We start from the raw sequence: 20,023 nt of genomic DNA, 5'->3' as shown, positions 1-20,023 counted from the left end.
AACAGGAGCTGACAGGAGCTCAAAAAAGCTGGGGTCACAAATAGGAGCTCTTCCTTATTCTTAGCCCTTCTAGGTATTTCCATATTGTTTCAGAGTAATTTTAGATAAAAGCACAGTTTATAATTCATTATGAAAATATCTTCTGCAGTGTTTCTAGATACAATTTTTGACAAATGGTATGACAAAGTTTTTGGATGTACCTTCTACCATTACAATTCTACAACACTCACCTATAATTAAATACTGGAAACAGTAAACTGCAAGACCAGCAGCAACTACTGTAGCATATCTGTAATAAGAAAAGTGGGAAAAATATCACAGAAGCACTGTTATTTTTACACTATAATTGATATCTCTATGCTTTATTTTTATTAGGCTACTGCACAGCAGGGGAGCTTTCAAGATAGTAGATGAGATTTTAATGCAATGTCATTCAAAGCACAAAGTTCAGTCATGGAACACATTAATACTGTAGTAGTACTGAAATAAAAGGGGGTGCAAGTCAGACCATTCTCCTTAGAAATATAACAGTTTCATTTTAAAGAAAACAAACATGTAATGGCATAGTTTTAAATAAATAGTGCCAAACCTCACCAACAACAAAGGATAAAAAATAGAATGACGTTTCTATAACAGGAAACATTTTATAAAATGTACAGTTCACATGGAATTATTACAAGATGGTTTTCATACATTACCAGGTGCTTATGGGATGGATTCTAGAACCTCGGCTACACCAGCAATTCTGTTAACCCATACAGACTTCTCAAATACAAACCTCGGTACCCGAGTCATTTGTACCATTTATTCTACAGTTTTAAAAACAGAAACAACTACTTCTTTTACTCAGCACAAAATTTAATCAGCAATACAAAAAATCCACACCCACACCAATGAAACATTTGCTAACTTTTAACTCATCGTTTCTTTACTCCGCATATCCTTCCAGAAAATGAAAAAAAAAAAAATCTATCATTGGTTACTTTCAGGCAAAGTAATAACACTTGATGCATGATATTAGATGCAGATAGCCTGATTGAGTTGGTTTTTTGTCAGTGACTTTGCAATATTCTAGCCCATTTCAGAGAACGACTGGAGCACTTGTGCATCTTAAAAACTAATCGCAGCAGTCAAGCAAGTACTGTGCTGCCTTTGTCAATACAAACCATTTCACTCTGACATCTGAACTAGAATATAACCATCATTTGTTTAAAACACAGTTATCAGATAATACACAAATGCAAATATAGAGGTTTTTAAACACAAACCAAGGTTTCTGAAACACTTTCTTCCTGTACATTGTTCCACTGGAGTCCTACAAGACTGGATCAAGTAAATATGGCAGCAAGAAGGAAAATTAAAGACTTGTCCTACCAAGTCTGGAAATTAAAACAACAACAGAAATACAATGTACTAAGATGAAGACGTGGCACACACTGTTTAAAAACTCCTACATTTTAGCATACAGAATTTCCACAGTATTTCTAATTTAAAAAAAAAAAAAAAATAAAAAAATAAAAAACAAAAAAACCCCACCTACTCTAAGCACAGCTGACCTAACTCCAGATTTCCCACATTTGGATATTCTTTGGGCATTACATCTAATAAAACGCTGCACAGAGAAAAAAAACAACAGAACAAAAAGTGTAGGGAACTGACTACATCTAGAAACTGTGCTGTGTGGATAGATGTATTGCTATTTTCTCTAAACTAACTTCTTTTTACCCACGTAACAAAAAGGTTTAACTGTCAGTAGCAACTTCTTAGCAGTCTCATTGGTAAGAACTCTGTTTTGACAGTTGTGTATTCTCAAAGTGTTTAGTCTTGATATTCAAGAAATTTGAGTCCTATCTCTATTTTTGAACTCCCTTTTTCCCTTAACAATGAAAACATTATTAAGCATACCAGAGAGGTTTTAACACAATACTGTGAATCTCCTTTTAAATAATGAAGTATTTTGCATCAATAATTATTTCCGAAATAAGTGGCAACTTTCTTTGAAACATAAATGCTAAAATTTACTTTTGCTAAATATAAAGCTACTTCTTAGGATACGATATACAAAATCTGATATCTGTGAAGAATATATTGTGCTTTAGTACACAGCTATATATTTTCCAAAAAGATTTTGGTATTTTAAAAGCATTTTTAAATACAGTATTGGAAGGTCAAATTATTTTAAATACAAAAGTCTACAAACAGTGACATTTACAGGAATAGAAACTGGTAACTTAAAGATCGCATCTTTTAATCAGATCTTCTAATACATGTTAGCCTCAAAAGAACGCTATCCGCTACAAGCAGCATCTGCATGGTTTTAACACTCAGCTATGCACACTCACATTGCCCCAGGGCTGTGCTGTACAAGGCTATTGAAAATGATCAAACTGCAGAATCAACACCTTAAATTCTCCCATAAAACCTCCAACAGACGTTTTATGTGCATTATGACAGAATAGCAAAATGAAAAGGGACGTTAAAACAATTTCAGTGTATGGTTTTTTTCCACTAACTATTTTTGCGTCACATTTGGCGAGCACAGAACTAATCATGTCATCTGTCTACTCACGTGCTGAGAACTGCAAACTATAATTCGGTATAAAATACAGTAACCTTCTATAATAATTATACCCCCTTTAGAACTAGGATTAAAATAAACGTAACTGTGCAGATTCATATTTCCTATAAATTACTAAAAAGGTGAGAGATTCAGACATTTTGCTTATACATAAGCCTAATATCTGTATCCTGTGCAAAAGTGCAACCGTGTTTTAGAACTGAGGCCCAACTGAACCCATTCATCGGTAAAGAAAACATCCTTGAACTCACTTAATGTGGAAAACAGCGGCTCTCAGTATCTTTTGAAGTTATGCTTTACATATTTAAATCTGTTAAAACTGCAAGTTGGTAAAAAGTAAAAAATAAAATAAAACATTGACGTTCGTACATAAATGGGTTTACAAAGCACAACAGTAAGCTTCAAATAATTACATTTCTGTAATGCAAAGAGGTGGGATGATTTATTTAAAATACTTGAACATTTCTGATCTTCGGGATCTGATGTCTGTTTAGCTGCTCGCAGTGTGTGCATGCATACGTTTCGCTACATCATAGACATAGGTTATGTCTGGTCGCTTCTCCGGATCCGGGTTGATGCACATATTGACTAATTGTCGCAGCTAGGAGAGGAAAATAACATGTAAGAAAGCCAACAATCCTGCCAAGTAGTATTTACGCATTCTCAAATTCAAACTGAAAAGACTGGCAACAATTAGCCCAGCACAGCAACTCTGCATGAACACACACTCAGCACTCTCTCTCAACACATACTGCACACAGTTTTATGCAAGCATGTATGCAAAACTCAATTTTATTTTTTCTTAAACATTTTATACTATTGCCAGAAAAAAATATGAACATAAAAAGTAATTAGAAGACCTAAGTTCAAATTCTTCCAACATATAACTTCAAATGTGCACGTAACTTCATTATACGTCATTTAAATGGCGAGCCCTAATAAAGCCGGTGAAGACTTCTTAATTTAAAACCTCCACTTTTGACTCAGTAAAATTCTGAACTTAAAAATCAAAGTAGGGAAAGTATTTTGAGGAAATATCACATTATGTTGGCCTCGGAAACATGATGCTGAAGTAAATAACCTTTGGACTAAGTCCTGGTTTTTATTTGTAGGGCTAAGTTGTTAATTCTTCTTTATAGGAAGAAACAATTAATATGTTCACAGAAGCATTCTTAGGTGTGATTACTGAGAAAACCTAGTTCCTGCAACTAACAGAGTGACCTCATCACCATGATTATTCAAAGGCAACACAGACAAGCATATTCAAATGTGCCATCAGAGAGTTCCCTTCCTGCTTTGTATAAAAAGATCAAGAAGGATTTTAAATTCTAATTATACTCTTAGTTTTTCTGAAGATGAATTTCAATGCACTAGAGTAGGAAGTCCTGAAGTTGAAGGAAGAAACATTACATACAACTATTTACAACTTGGTTTGCAGAAATTGCAAACAGCACACATTGTACAGGTTCCTCCACAATTAATAATACAAAAACTGTCACTAGAACACTCTCCTTCTTTAGTGAAGTGAAATTAATACTTATATATGAGATGATGAATTCTGAAGACAGCGATCAGATTGCAGATTTTACTTTAATGTTTCTCCTTTTGATGGTTGGCCAGATCCAGCAACAGACCTGCTATTTGAATCTCAAATATGTTAAGTTTATCTGACTAACGGATTTTAAAAGCTATCACATTCCTTCTGGCAGGCAATAAATAGAAATATCATCACTGACAGGAAAAATTATTAGTCCATAGTAACGCCCAATTATTTGGGGAATAGAACACTGGAAATTATGAACTACCATAAAAAATAATTGCCAAAATGTAATAGAAGAAGTACAATAAGCTCCTGGAGAAGCAGCAGCTGGGTGACAGTTACCAGCAGACACAGTATATTAGCAGAGCAACAGCTTGCCATGCAACAGCTCATACAGCCTACATGACAAACAGGAAACACTTAACAACATCCAAAAACCCCAATCCTGAAATTAGCACCAAATATGTAAACATTTTAGAAAGAAAATACAAATGTAATTTATCTGGGGAATACAACATCGAATCTTGTACATATACATATATCTTTATCTGTGAAGAGTTCCATCTGTTCAGTAGAACTGCATAGAGTAAATAAAGTCTTAGTAAAAGATTGTGAAGGACTGACACCTATAAAGCTATCATTAGAGGAATAACAGGATTCTCTCTTTTACCAGTAAATTGGCTGAAGGTAGAACAATACAAGTAGATCCTCCAATAAATTAACGTGCAAAAAACTTGAGAAGTTGTATTTAGCTTCACTAGTCCACTTCATGTTTTTTAATTGCTGGCCTATGGTAACTGATTTTGTTTCCTAAACTGATCTTTTCCATTTTAAAAAATATTAAAACTAGTAAATAATTTGAGTCTGAAATTAAGTCATTAAACAGGATGCCTTCCTTTAGAGTTGCTTTGTTACTTCTGTTATAGAGCTTCAAAAGACAGCCATTGAGATTCAATGGTTACAAAGACACGAGCAAAATGGCATCACTGCATTAGGAAAGGCTTTCATACCCTATTCATCTTTGTAAGTACACCTAAAGAGCCATCTACATGATGCCTTGACTGCAACTTGTGATTTACTAACCCTAACCAAAGTGATCATATAGCTACTGCTGTCCAGATGCAAGAAAAGGTTTATGAGAATGTTATTAACAAGAGACAGCCGTGAATCTGTTTATTTAGAAATGCTTTTCTCAACACAGTACAAGAGATGAGCTCTATCAGTGGGGTAACAATTCCTTGCAATTATATCACAGTCAAATAAATGGCAGTCATCAATGTGGCTATAAGTCTTACTACTTAAATGCTGCTCATTGCTAACACTGCTAAATCTCTTTCTCCCTCCCCTCCCCAGAATTTCAGTTGTAAGAGAGCATAGCAGAAAGAAAATAGTTACACATGGAGATAGCCTTTCACAACTGAAAACGGGCTCCTGCTGGCTGCTAATGCTTGGCCATAGTATTACTTCTTAACTACCTACATGAGTAACTATCTGAATGAACCTGAGATCACTTGTCAGCCTCTCTAGTGTTAATGAAATTCTCATGAAGCAGAAAAGCATGACAGTACCACAGGAAGAGGCACTGGGGTTCTCAAGTCAGACTACCACTATAGACAGAGTAATTTTTTTTAGTATTAACTAGCACAAACTGGCCAACAGGCAGAACAGACTTACGACTGAGCTGGAAGGAGCTCCTGTTGCATCCCCACATCCCCAAGCTGCAAACTTCTTTGGCTGCTTACTGTTCTTAACCTCCTCTGTGCACTTAGCACAACGACTGTGTTTAGCCTGGAGCTTAGCCTGACACTGGAGCAGTGGGATACACTTTCTTTAACTTTAGCAGGTTTTTCAGCTATGAAATAAACAATTATCGCTCAAGTCAGGAGAAGGGGAGGGGGGAACACTAAGTACTGTGACAGGCAAGTACTTGGCATTGTACACAACTGAGAAAGAAAACTTTTCGTATAAGAAATCTTGGATGACTAAAATAATAATAATAAACTCACCAACCTTACTCTGAATAGGAGACCTTCCTGAAACTCAGTGTTGGAAGGAACGCTGGCAACCCACACGGCAATTCTAGACCAGGGGCCTGGCTATGGACTTGTGAGGAAAAGCACCTCAGAGGGAAGACTGAAAGACTTCACCCACCATAAAAAGCAATGGGATGCTAATATTGGCTGACAGGATTTTATGAGTATTGACTGGGGGCGGCAAGGGAGCCCCAGCTTTCAACTCCCTAAAGTAAAACATATTTCTGTAAATACCGCTTAGCCTGAACATCAGGGTTTCTTAAGGAACATACAAGAACGGTGATACGTGAAGTTGTTAAACATTCAAAAATCTTGGATAATAACTCTTACTGCTCAACAAAGTTTGTGAAAACACTAGGATTTCTAATCAAAAATTTATCTCATTAAAATTTACTTACGTTTACCCCAAAAAGCAATTGCTTAATACTTTGTAATGTGTTTACACTCCTACATCACAGGGTACAGCCATGAATGCTCAATAGAAGTGCTCTTTCAGAAAATTCTTCATTACAGAATATGTGAATATTATATAGATATATAGACATAGAATATAGATTATAGAAGCTCCTAAACATTACTGCTCAGAATGTGCCCCCCGTTTGCTTAAAGAGTAGATCCCTAGCTTCTCAGTACAGATCATTTAAGAGAGTAAAACTATACAATAGACAATGCTTGCTCATTCCTTTTTTTTTTTTTTTTTTTTAACTGTTTGTGCTAATAAAGCATTTTTCAGAAAAGACTGTTTTCTTCTTTTTAATTATACCTGGTGCAGTAACTAGCAAACATACATGGGCTTTTTTGCATATACTGTAGATAATGCAAGTTTTCACAGTGGAACAAAAGAAATGCTCTCAGTGCCATCTCTATAGCTCAGTTGATTACTTTTTTTAAGTTACTATTTCCACATCTATTACAGCTCTGAATCTCTCATTATATTTTAAACTCGCTGGTGAATTTTATAACTACCTGGTTTACTCAAAGCATAGAAGTAAACGCCTGCTTTCAAATGAAGAAAACATAACCTGCGCTTTGCATCTGCTTCCAACACTGAAAGCTACACAGGGGTAAGCAAAAGGTGGAACCTCTTTCCCTGTCCCAACTCCAAGACCTTCTATCTGGGCCAGGCTTTGATATCTGCCCCTTGGCTGGAAATCCGCATATCCAACTTCACACTTAGCTGCAGTGAAGTAGCCCCGCAGGCAGGCCAACTTCAACGAACCACTAGTGGTATCATCATTAAAATCCTGCTGAAGGTCACCATGGAAACCGCCTGCTGAGGTTTCACTGCTGCACTCGGCATCTCCTAATCAGCTACCATGTGAAATGCAAATGCAGACAGTCTGAAAATTAGTCAAGAAGAATAGAGGATGAGGATGCAGATATGTGAAATATTCATGCGCTTCATGGAAAAAGGAAGACAGCATGAATGACACAACAAAGAACGGCCCCTGACATTCTTGCTATCATTTTGCATTATTGTTCACACCCTACTGTATTTCTAGGCCTCCAGTTCTCGAGTTAGTTATAAGAACTGCCATATCTATGGTCTACAATAAATAGTAATTAAGAATGGCCAAGGTAAAATGACTAACTGGTAAACTCACAAAGAGGTTTATTGCACATATTACACAATAGATCAAAATCACCATCCTTCACAAAGTCATGGAATTATCTTTGTAAGTCCAGTTTTTGTTTCCGTAAACAGGAAAAATTGTCAGTGTAAATACAACACAAAACACCGGGCAGTTATCTTTTATTAATAGTCCAATCACTGTCTTTGAAAGCAAAAAATTCAAGGTTCAGAATTACAATCCCTATTCTGCAAGTGAAAATGCACAAAACCTTCTGTTTATTGGAAGGTATTTCAGTGCTGGTTTTTATTTGCATTTTCCAAGTAACCTTTAATTCACATAGGCTGAATTCAATTAGAACTGGTTACTAATATGCATCCTTTGCTTTACAGCTTCTATCAGTTCACCCTGTTCCTTTTAAAAGTGGGAAAGTTATTTCAAAACTAGCACGCTAGATCATTAACAAGCAAACATTTATGCTTTTTACTCTTGTTACTTTAAGAAAAATATTTAGTTTCTTTTCATTTTATTGCTTTAAAAAAAAAGAGGAAGTATGCCCCTTAAATGCATTAATGACAGTAAAGAACTGCTATGCATCAACTTAAAACATACCCCGCTGTGATATGCAGTTATATTATGCCTTGCTACATTTCTCTGAAATTTACTGTTAGCGCCCACCCTTTCTTGTAAAAGACCTGCCATTCAATTGTATCAAACAGTACTTGGTGGTTGTAAAATGCAGATAAATGGGAACTAAATTCATTTTTACTAGTGAGCTAGATTGTATCGATTTTAATGTAAGCCTCTAGAGAAACAAAGTCAGTGCACTAAATGATTGCCCAGCATAAACGTGTATGGTTGTGCTTTTAGAAAAGCATAATATATATGTAAGACTCAATCCCACTATGACGTGTAGTACATATCGTTGTGTATTTCCTTTTGAGCAAAGAAGCTCAATGAAATTAAGAAGCTAACAGGATGAAGTTTCCACCTTTAATCCCCCCAAAATTTTGCACCATGTCAGGGAAATGTTTTGACAGAAACACTTGAGCAAGTTCAACGAGCAAACACTTACAGGCATCGTCTGCAAATAACATAAAACTACACAAGTTCATTACTACATTGGAAGCGTGCCAGCACTAAAATGAGCCTATGAAAAGGAAATTACTTACTTCTTCTGAATAGTGATCTGAAGGGAGAGGTGGATAGTCACACTGCTCTATCTTCTTGCACAGCGAGTACAAGTTCATTTTATCACCATAAAAGGGACTCTGCAGTGCAGCCATCTGTTTAAGGAAAATGTAGAGTTTTCTTTTGTGTTTTTAAGTGCACTTTTTGCCATAAAACCTGCAACACTAGCAAATCAAAAGCAAATTTTAATGAATTCCTGACACAGAGCTAAAATCAGAAGTTCCTTAACTATCAACGTAACCAGTCCACGTACTTCCTCTGTGCTGTGCCTATCACAATCCTAATATTACAGTGCTTTAATTGTATACTGTAGCGACTGTATCAATAACGTATGTGGAAAAATTGGGTAATTCCACCTACCGCTCAGTTAGGAAAGGCTTGGCACCACAGAAGGGGGACTTTCTTCTTTTGGAAGGTAACTTATCATTTATTAGAAAAACATTATCTGATCTAAAGCAATACTGCCTGGTAAGAAAGCTGGATAACAATAGCAGGTTTTGCAGCATCCCACAGCTAGACCTGGGTAAAGTGCTGCAGGGCTCTGGTATTGTTTTGTGGGGTGGTTTTTGTTAATTAGAAGAGCTAACAAAGGTTACAAAAATACCCTCATAGTTCAATTTGTTATTCCACATCATTTCAAAAATTAATATTGCCACCCAAAACACCATTAGAGGTACAGAACGGACATCCATAGCTGTATTTTACAACTGTAATAGAAGAATGTAGGAATAGCTACTGGAGAACGCCTACACAAACAACCATCTTCTAAGCAGTATTAGTAAGCCTATGCTTGACTTCCAGACAACGTTAAAACTTGACATTTAAGGTGGAAACCAATGCTATGGCTAGCAGGATTACAAATCTTAAAATTCATTTAAAAACTCTCCATTCTGTTCAAAGCCTTCCAAGCCTTTGAACCGCGGCAGCACGAATGTTGCTTTGAGCACAGCGCTGCCCTAAAGTCAGTCACCCTTTTCTACATGTGCTAATAAGTTTGATTTTGGAAGGACAATGTGTACATTCCCCAGACAGGCAGAGTGTGTGTGAAACACGCTAGTCCATGCTGTGCTACTCAGTGAGCTTCAGCAGGGACAGGACAAGCTGAAAATGGCTCTCATCTGTCTTCTGGTCTTCCATATATCAGCTTAACTCTTTCATGTCTAAGCACCAATATCGCCGAGAAATACACATAAAAAAAATGCCCGAATTCTCTAACCTTTGCCTGGTATCCAATAAAACATCTCACGAGTAGTTTAGTACTTCTTCATACAAACTTCAAGTAAGAATAAATCGTATTAAAGCTCCCCAAGCGAACACAATGCTAACAGTTCAATTCTACACTCCGCCCAAACGTTCTATAACCGTATTACCAAAACGCTGTTAATTTTGGGATTTACATGCTATTGTCTCTTACCTTAAAAAGAATGTTAAAAATGCAAGCTAAAGACCAAAAAAAGAAAGGAAAGAAAAGAAAAAAGAAAAGAAAAATCAACCGCAGGGTCTGTATGCATGCAGAAATTCTAAATAAATGCACAGATACTCATTTTTGTACTCTAGGTGTTCATTAAAAGTACTTTTGTTTGAATGCTGCAGAGTGTTAAAAAAAATTCTGAATGTCCCCTAAGGAGTTAAAACAGGAATACTATATTTTCATGCATCTCCTGCTTTGACAGATGAAAAATGTCAACTGTCCTGTTTTTATTTTCAAGCTTTTGCACTATTCATCTGGTTCATTAGTGCATCTCGCTGCTGCCCCTGACAGCTGCTCGCCCTCTCCTCCCAGCAGCTGAATTTTTCAGGCTAATTTGATCCTCCACACTGAGACGATCGCTAGAATGATTGACTTGCTCCCTGACCTCCAGGGTCTGACTTTCCTGATTAGTATTCTGGGGGTGTCTGAGGAACGAAAGCCCACTGTCTGTCTTCAGGGCTGGTGGCAGCTCTCTCTCCTCTCTTTTTTTTTTCCTCCCTCTTTTTTTCTTTCTTTCTTTTTTTTTTTTTTTTGAACTGTAAGCCACCAACCTACAACCCTGTAAGGATGCAATTGCTACGCTGAACAATAAAAGGAAATGTGTAAAACCTACTTTTCCATGTAAAGGTCCATGTAGCAAAAGCACAGCATCTTGATTTTAATTAGTAAAGTCTACTTTGTTGCATATCAATTAAAACTCCAGCGGTAGTGTTTTTGAGGTTTCAAAACTACCAGGGGCTCTAAAATTCAGTCTAAAATATACTTTTTAGCATTCCCACAGCTAGCACTGAATAACATACTGTTATGTGGGTTAGAAATAATGCTTTTTAAAAAAAAAAATTATATGTTCTAGCAAATTAGCCTAATCTCAAGTGAAAACTTAAATGAAGAGAGTTTATCAGCAATTAAGCATTTATTCAGGTGATAAACATGCCACAGCTTTTCTCCAATTAAGCTAGAGAAAATACAGAGCACATAGCAAAATGAACAGAACGTGTTAAAACGCAAGCAGTAGATAAAACATGCATTGCAAAAAGAAACTGGTAATATACATCCTATGTATTGAACCAAGCGTGACTGAAGAACCTTAAGCAACTTCTTTTAAATAATAAAAAATTAAGCATATATTGAGATTAGTTTACCTGAATTTCAAAATTACACCTCAGTGATAAACATCAAAACAAAATAAATAAAATCTGGGGTACTGTAGAACTAAACAGGATAAATATATCCCAAAAAATTTTAAGAACATAATAAAGATCTGTAGTATTAGACACTGCCATATATTGTAATTACACAGCACGTATCAATAGGAATTCTAATTGTTCTATTCTTAAAGAAAAAAAGTACCACGTCAACTTAAATGCCACCCTGATGAAACATCAAAAAATAAGAACAGAAAGGTATTTGAAATGTTGAACTAGCAAATAAAATTAAGATATTTAGTTATTTTGAAATTATTCTCTAGATCAAAGAACAAATTCATTTTTACATAGGTTTTTAACATGGTCTATCCAGCATCAAATAAAAAACCTGGGAAAAATAAAAAGAAATTTCAGAAAACGAGTACTGATTTCTGTCCAGCAGTTGCACAAAATTTCATGGAATGTAGAAGAAAATAATAACCCTAAAACATGCTTATCATATGTAATTTATTCCCTGAGATTTTCACTTCCTTCTAGATTAGAACAAAAACAAGGTTGAAACCACTGAGGGGAAAAACCTGTAGCAATACTTAAAAATCCTCATTCACTTCTGTGCTACCTTTAGTCTTCTTACTTGTGCAAGTGTATGAAGTGGAACATGACAATGGCAGTTGCACTGTCAGTGCTGGGGAACCTGAACACAGAATTATGTACCTGATTTTAACTCACCAGTACTTGGGCAAGTGTGACACTTAACTCTTGCAGATCGTCCCAGAGATCTACAGGCAACAGCCACACACGGATCTGTAAACTCTTCAGGACTGCAGTATGGCTATTCGCCCTTCTGATCAACAAATGACACGCAAGTACTCTGAAGACGTAGTTGCCTTAGAAGCCTACCAGTTCTTCACACTTTCCTCTATTTGCATTTGCCCTATATATTCATTTCCCCAGAAGGTAACGAATATAACACCATTTATAATTATGGAAGCGTCACCCACCAACCTCAATTGTGTTAGTGGAGGAATTACCCCATACTTCTGGTTTAGCTATACGGGAAGAAGTAGTTAGAAAAAAAACACTGATTTTTGCACAGCGAAAGTAACTCCAAAGTTAATTCAAGTTAGCAGATATAACTACAGTAGCCTACGCGATTTTTCATTTCTTTACTTAGGTTTCAAATCATTAAAAAAAAAAAAATTACATGTTAGCTTTCAAAAGCATTAGTTGCATAGTTAAGTCAATCCCACTATTATTCAAAGCATTATTACCCAGACCATAAAATCCACACAGCCCACTGAAAGCATCTAAAAGAATTTTTACATCTGCTTGTCGTTATTCACTTCTTAACCCTTCAGTTATACCCAAAGAAATGGCTAAAAAAATCTTTGTAGCAATCCCAGCCAAAGGATAGTCTCTAATAATACACAAATCTAGTATTTCATATGTAGAAGTTACCATAAGAATTCTCATTATTAAGGCAGATATTTAAGAGCTGACAAACATCTTTTTTAGAATACTATATACTTTTCTCAGCAGCAAAAAAATAGATCTTATAACAGCATTCAGTATACTGGGGAAGGGTGCAGGGGGGAAAGTCTTATTACGTTCACTCTATTATCAATATTACCTCATACAGCAGGCAGCCCAGAGACCAGATGTCAGATTTGAAGTTGTAACCATTTTCATGTATTCTCTCCGGAGACATATAATAAGGTGTACCAACTGCAATAAAAACCACAAGTATTTTTGAATAAAAATTTGTTATATAACAGTAAATGGTTTTCCTGATTGAGAAAGTAGGGTTTTTTTTTTAAATTATCTTGCATAGTTTTCATTTTAGTACACGTGCAATTTCAGCTCATAATTACAACTCTTCAGTTGGTGGAAATACCCACAAATTAGACTGGAATTTCATCCAATAGAGCTTTACTTTCACTACAGATATCTAATTCTCAGAATTGTTCAGTTGCAGAATACTTACAAGTTATACCTTTAAAGAAGCATGAAAAGTTTCCAGAGTGAGGATTTTCTCCCAGGAAGATGCATAGTACACACACCTCCCTGCCTCACTCCCCTTGAACCCACTGGCGCTGGCTAGAAATGAGAGCAGCAAGAAATTCTCTTCCACGGGCTTCGATTTTTTTTTTTCCTTTGGAGAATATATAAACCAGAAAAGGCTGCTTCTGAAACTACTAAGCACAGCTTAACTTGAATATCTGAAACCGAGCCCTGAAATCCAGACGTCCAGCATCCCAAAGAGAAAGGCTGGAAAACCTGGGGGCCAGCAGAAGCCGAGGGGCTGAGGAGCAACTTGGCCACCTGCCACAGATGCATGCTCTGCAAGGCATTTCCATCTCCCCAGCCCGTGGCTGCCCTGGCATAATCCTGCCTCAGAGCTGCAGGCCGCAGGGGCACATGGGCTGCTCTTGAAAAGCAGCGTTTCCTCGCGCTGTCTCAGAGCACATCTCCATTAGATGCTGCAGGACAGCTCTCCCCCTGATTTTTATTAGCCCCTACCCAGCTGTGCCACAAGCTACCTGAAAAACAGAAACGGTGACAAATGTTTCAGTTGTCAAAAAAAAAAAAAACACCTCAAAATATGAGCTTTGGTTTCTTATGTAACAGATCAGTACAAAAATAATTTTTAAGAAGTTGTGACAAATTACCTGGGTGGCAGCTTTCACACACGGTCTCTAAACATTCTCCCTACATCCATCTCCAAAAAACAAACTACTCTCCAAAAGCAAAAAGAATACAGCTACACAGGTTTTAATATTCTGTGGAATATTTCCATGGGCACCAAATCTTGATGTTGAAATCCAAGTGAACTAGGTACAAATTGACCTTATTTCCCAATTTACCACCTGGCAACACAGCCAGCAATTAACATCAACACTCTTACTGCAACCTACAGAAACAAATGCTATAACCTCGCACTGTTCTATTTAACACACATTATGAGGATTCCAATCTTTACAAGTTTCTGAATTAGCCTCATCTAGTCAGAATTTAACTCAAGGTGAATGACATGTAATGAATCTGTAATAGTTCGAAATCCGAATGATCTGACTAGAGCTTTAATCAGACTAATAACTATATTCTAATCATTTCCAAAAGATCACGGTTTTGACAACACATCCTACTGTTTATAAAGGCTGACATCTCAAAGCATACTACACTTTCTCAGGGGAAACAGAGCAGGAAAACTAAAAAGCAAACAAACAACTTCCCCAGCTCAGCCTGGGAAATGCAAAGCCATCTTCCCACAGCCCTGCCCACTGCTGCTGGAAAGCTGCAACTTCAACTGACACCCCTCATAGCACACTGGTGAAAGAGTCACTGAGAACTGATCTTGCAGCACAAAGGCAGGGACAGAGCTCATGCACTGCACCCTAGTGCTGACTTGGCTCCATAAACCTTTACAAGTAGAGGATGCAAGTCCCAGGAGAGCAGGGGTATCGCAGCCTCAAGTTCTGTGTTGGCGAGGCCGAGCTGCACAGCTGCTGGCTGAGACCAAGGGACATCAAGAGCTTAAAACAAGGAAGAGTGGGGAATGGCAACTCAAACTGATGGAGTGCTGCAAAACCATCCACTCTCGGGGGATTCTAGCATTTATCTACAGGCAAACAGTCTAGAGAGATGGCACTCTCCCACTGAAAGAACAGCCATTGGGATGGATGGTTTGCAACACTAATATAGCTCCAGAGCATCTAAAAGCAAAACAAAGCACTCAGCTATTCCAACATATCAGCATTGGGAGTTTAAGAGATGTTTAATGACAGCTACCTTTAAACTGGAAACTAATTAAATCACATTTGGCTTGATACAGCTTTCACAGCTTTGCAGTCTGTACTGTACTCCTCCCTGGAAACCTTGCTTTTCCTCCTCCAGGGACTTGTAAGCCTGGGAACCTTTGAAAATTTTTTGCTGCATTCTGCACCTATTAATTAATGCACAATTTAGTGTATTCAGACGCTTTCCTGGCAGAATTCCTCTAATAAAGAACAAATGTAACAGTAATCTGGTTCCTAACTGGTTACAGAAGTAGTGCCTTCCTTGCGCTGAGCCATCAGCCAGGAACTGGCAGTGAGTAATGTGCCAGAAAGAGGCTTCACACGATCCACAGGGGGCAGCTGAAAACACGAAGGTTTGAAGGTTCAGAGCTTACCAAAAGCAAAGGTAATTTTAACCAGTAGCTCTGGGAAGCCTGCTGATACATTAGGGGTCTGATCTGACTGTGAAAGATTGATGATAGTGAAAAGGCTGAACAAATGCTATCATTTTACAGCGTTTAGCCTAGTGTAACACCTTAACTGCAACACAACCTGAAGCCCCCAATGACCAACAAGTGAAAGGAATAGAAATCACAGTTACGTAGCCACTGAAACCACAAAAACAACCTGAAGATCTAGACATCATTACTACTTGTGAACTGCTTTGAAGAGAACACGGCACAAAAGATTTGTTACTCTGACAGTCAGGAATTACTGAAGGCATTACAACACCTCAGAACAGCAAGCAATCTGAGTACGAAGTGCAAGCGACCGCTTCATTTCATTACATGCTATTTTTCCTTCCTCAATCATTGTTGTGGGTTGTTCTTTTTCCTGTTAATTAAAATACAGTATTACTATACAGTAAAGATGTAATTTTCTTTAGTGATCTGAAGAAACAAGTGGGATCACAGACAGAAAAAGAAGAGGTTAACACAGTAAGGTGCCGATGCTTCTAAAAAAGAAACCTGCAAACTTTAATACTCTGTTTACTGCATTTCTGCATCTCAAATAAACTACAGGTTTGAAATGTCATCTTGAAAATGACCAGATGAACTGCTTCCTCAGACCCTGCTGCTCCCTGCCTTTAAAGATGCTGCCGATCTCAAGAAATGTTTCTTGATGTAAGCCTACTGTTATTGAGATGGGGGATATAACAGAAACAGCGGTTATGAGGGACAAGGAAGCTGGATATGAGCAATCAGAGGCAAATAAACATTTATGAACAAGGGAGTTATGACAAACAGCCTATCACCTGCATGAATGCTTGATTCTAACATCTCAGTTAAAGGAGACTGTGTTCACTTGAAAAATAAATGCGTTGAGGAGGTGAAGCAAATACAGCAACTGGCTCCAAATACTATCAAACTTTTTTTAATTGGGAGAAAAATCTGTCCAGCACATGCTAATATTATTTATACAATGCAATGCAACAGCTGATTCAGAAGATGTTCACTAGATAAGCTCCATTGTCCTTAACAATGAAATTTTGCTCATTGGAGAACATATCTGAGTTCAGGAAGGGGGCTGAAAACCACAAGAATTACTGCAGTGATTTGACAGAACTGCAAAACAAGACTTCAGTTGAATGGACGGAAAAAAACTAATTTCAGTAATCAAAACATAAATTAAACACAATAATCAAAACTTCATGTCCTGGAAGTCACAGGCATTTTATAATACATTCTTTTTCTTTCTTCTTTAAACATAGATAAAGTAGGCTTTTAAATCACAGAATCACAAGGTTGGAAACGACCTGCAAGATCATCCAGTCCAACCACCCTCCCATTCCTATTAGTACCACAAGCACTAAACCATATCTCGTAGCTCCTCATCCAAGCACCTCTTGAACACTGCCAGGGACGGCGACTCCACCACCCCCCTGGGCAGGCAAAGTGTACTTAAAGCTCTTTTTCAACCACAGATATGAGGTCTAAAATAGTGCACTAATCCAAAGCAGTTTTGCAACCTAGCCTATATTATGCAAATAATCCAACTATAGAAATCATTACTGGATTATTTTATAGTGCAGAACTACAACATCACAACAACTCATCTTCAGCTTTCAGATTACAGTAGGAGACCTCAGGTTTTTGTACGTAAAATAGGGACTGTTTTAATACAGCTTCTTAATGTGATGCTTCAGCTGGAGATGTCCCCTGCTAGTGCTCCTGCACAAAGATGGTGCAAGCTGTCAGAACAGTGTGGCTTAGAATATGAAAGTGAGCTTCACAGCTAAATGGAGCTACACGCCACCACCTCAGTAGGCTTTGACCGCTCTGCTGAGTTAGAGGTCCACACATAAGAACAGTTCCTAATACTTTTACAAGGCGGTTGGTCTGTTGTTGCTTCTTATTCCCAATATCTTGCATGAGTTTACAATTAAATTTCTCATATCACATAAGGGCTGATCCTAAAGTAATGCCTCCTCTTTTACTACACTGGCTCATGTTGGTGGCATGGCAACAGAGGTCAGATCTTCTCACCAATGTTCCATTACATACTGTTGCAGTGTGACAGATGGCAGCAGAGCAGCAGTCTGACAAAATGGTGCCCAACATGGAAGCAAAGGTGTGCCGCTGAATTCTACACAGGGAACCCATCAGCATTCACTGACATTTACTGAACATGTCTGGAGACCAAGCAGGATGTGAGAGCAGTGAGGCAGGGGGTGGTGAGTTTCAACAGCGGGACAGCCATAAATATGAACTACTTTCAGAACAACCTACATAGTTCTATGCTATTGACACAGGTACTACAGAAATGACAAGTTGCCAAGCCACTGATCGTCGTTTTCAACAACATTAAGAGGATTATCTGGGACACCTATCTCTCTGCCCTGCAAGAAGGTATTCACATCATGGCAGTAGTGACAGCATACTGTGCAGTCATCTAACACTATCACACCAGAGAACTGATTCTTTTTTTTTTTCCTATAAAGTGAACCACTGAAATATGGACTATTTTTAGATCCACTGAATGCTTAACAAAATTAAAAGCTACACTTTTCAAGTAATTCCATAAACTGCCCTGAGGATTGCTGTTTCAAAGGGCATAAGGCCTGGCATTCAGCCACAAAAGAAACCCACAACAAAAACCCACAATCATGGAGAAAGGTGTAAGGACACGACTTACTGTATGTTTCTTTCTTACTTGGATTCTCTTCCTGACACTACTTTCCATGTAATGATTTCTGAAGCTAAGGAACTTGTCAAGCTCGTAACAAATCAACAATACTAAACGTCTTCATTTCCTCGGCATTTTCATAGGAAAGATTTTTATTATTTTTATTATTAATAAGGTATGCACAAGCCATAACAGACTGCTTTGGTAGGCTGTACAGAAAGAGTTAAGAACACTGACAAACACTGTCCAGTTCAGGTTTTATTTTTTCCTCATCTGAATCAAATAGATTATCAGCAAGTATTTTAATTAACCAGTATTATTCATAATTAGCAGTGAGAAGCTGAAGCTAATGAAAATTTTAGTACATTTCTTTATTTCTGAAAGCCCGAATCTAGTTTGCTACTGAAATTTTTATAAAGCCAGTAAACAAGTATGAAGTGCTACACATGTTTGTAATTCACTATTTTCTGTGCACCAAAGGTTTATGGAACTGTACAAAGATGCAGCTTCGGAAGACATTTCAGGAAAACCAGCATCAGAAACTGCATGAGAAAATAATTTGAAAGAACAGTCTCTCTAAGTGACATTACAAATCAGTGTGACTGTATCCATTGTAACCTAAGTCACAGCTCAACAAAACCTTTCTTCTAGGCTGAATTCTTATACTGGCTCATAATTAGGGGGAAAATGGGAAAAGAGATGAGGAAAAGGTAAATATAATAGTTCTTCTACCAAGAGGCAGAACACAACATTAGGAAACAATGGCTTTTGTTGTTGTTTGCTTGTTTCTCCCAGCTCCCTCCCTATATCAATGGATCCTGTATTCATAAGAGATGAGTTTTAACATATTTGGGTGGTTTCAGATTTTTTTTTTTTTTTTTTTAAACAACCTCTCTTCTTTGCAACCGCTCCCCTGCAACAGGCCAAAATAAGCCATGGTTGAAGCAGATGGTTCCTCCTGAACTTCCTGACTTCTACCTCAGAACAAGTCTAGCACTCCTAACCTCAAGCTGAATTCTACCTCAATTAGGATTTTCAGGTGCCTGCAAAATGCAGTACAAGAGCAGTTCCCTCTTCATGCTGCTCTTAATGCCCTTGTTTCATTAACAGGCAGTAGAAGGAGCCCAACTATGACAAGTAAGAACTGCAGCCAGTGACAGCCACCAACCTGTCAGAGTAGCACAAACAGCAGCAGCACTTTCTCCATCATGCATTGTGCCACAGATTCATCTAAGATCTTTAGTGTTGGATCTGAACTTCTATGTGAAACCCAAACACATTTCCTGCCTAGGCTCGATGCTTCTTCTCTGCCTCTTTACCTCTTCTCCAGTTAATGCAAGATGACACATTTGTTAAAGCTTCACTTCAGACCTATTCAGACCTTGTTTGAACTACAACAATATCGGAACAGAGCATGCAGAGAAAAACTGGAAGGCATAAAGGCATGCCCAAAGACCTCCTGGAAGACGGGCAAGTAGGAAAAACCTTTTTTTAAAAATTCCTTTCTAAAACAACTATGGTTGTTAACATAAGCATCACCTCCATCTCAGATGTGGTACAAACATGGTGAACATCAATCCTCTTTTTTCCGT

At 37.6% G+C, this 20,023-nt stretch overlaps 1 protein-coding gene across 3 annotated transcripts in view; it reads right to left on the bottom strand.

Annotated features, from left to right (window-relative positions):
* Window positions 1–332: 332 nt before the first annotated feature.
* Window positions 333–20,023, bottom strand: part of NEK7 (NIMA related kinase 7) — a 62,792-nt gene continuing 43,101 nt past the window's right edge. For all 3 annotated transcript variants that reach the window (XM_042873790.1, XM_042873792.1, XM_042873791.1), the window contains 3 exons: window positions 13,160–13,254; window positions 8,895–9,008; window positions 333–3,179 (listed from right to left, as the gene is read on the bottom strand). In XM_042873790.1, the coding sequence (XP_042729724.1) occupies window positions 3,069–3,179; window positions 8,895–9,008; window positions 13,160–13,254 (320 nt within the window). In that variant the 3' untranslated portion in view covers window positions 333–3,068. The remainder of the gene's footprint in view (window positions 3,180–8,894; window positions 9,009–13,159; window positions 13,255–20,023) is intronic.

The sequence above is a fragment of the Lagopus leucura genome, unplaced genomic scaffold (assembly GCF_019238085.1).
Source record: "Lagopus leucura isolate 7727_CA_CO unplaced genomic scaffold, USGS_WTPT01 Super-Scaffold_100009, whole genome shotgun sequence".
NCBI lineage: Eukaryota > Metazoa > Chordata > Aves > Galliformes > Phasianidae > Lagopus > Lagopus leucura.
The sequence above is the reverse complement of the archived record's forward strand: the minus strand, read 5'-3'. Positions and strand labels throughout refer to the sequence as shown.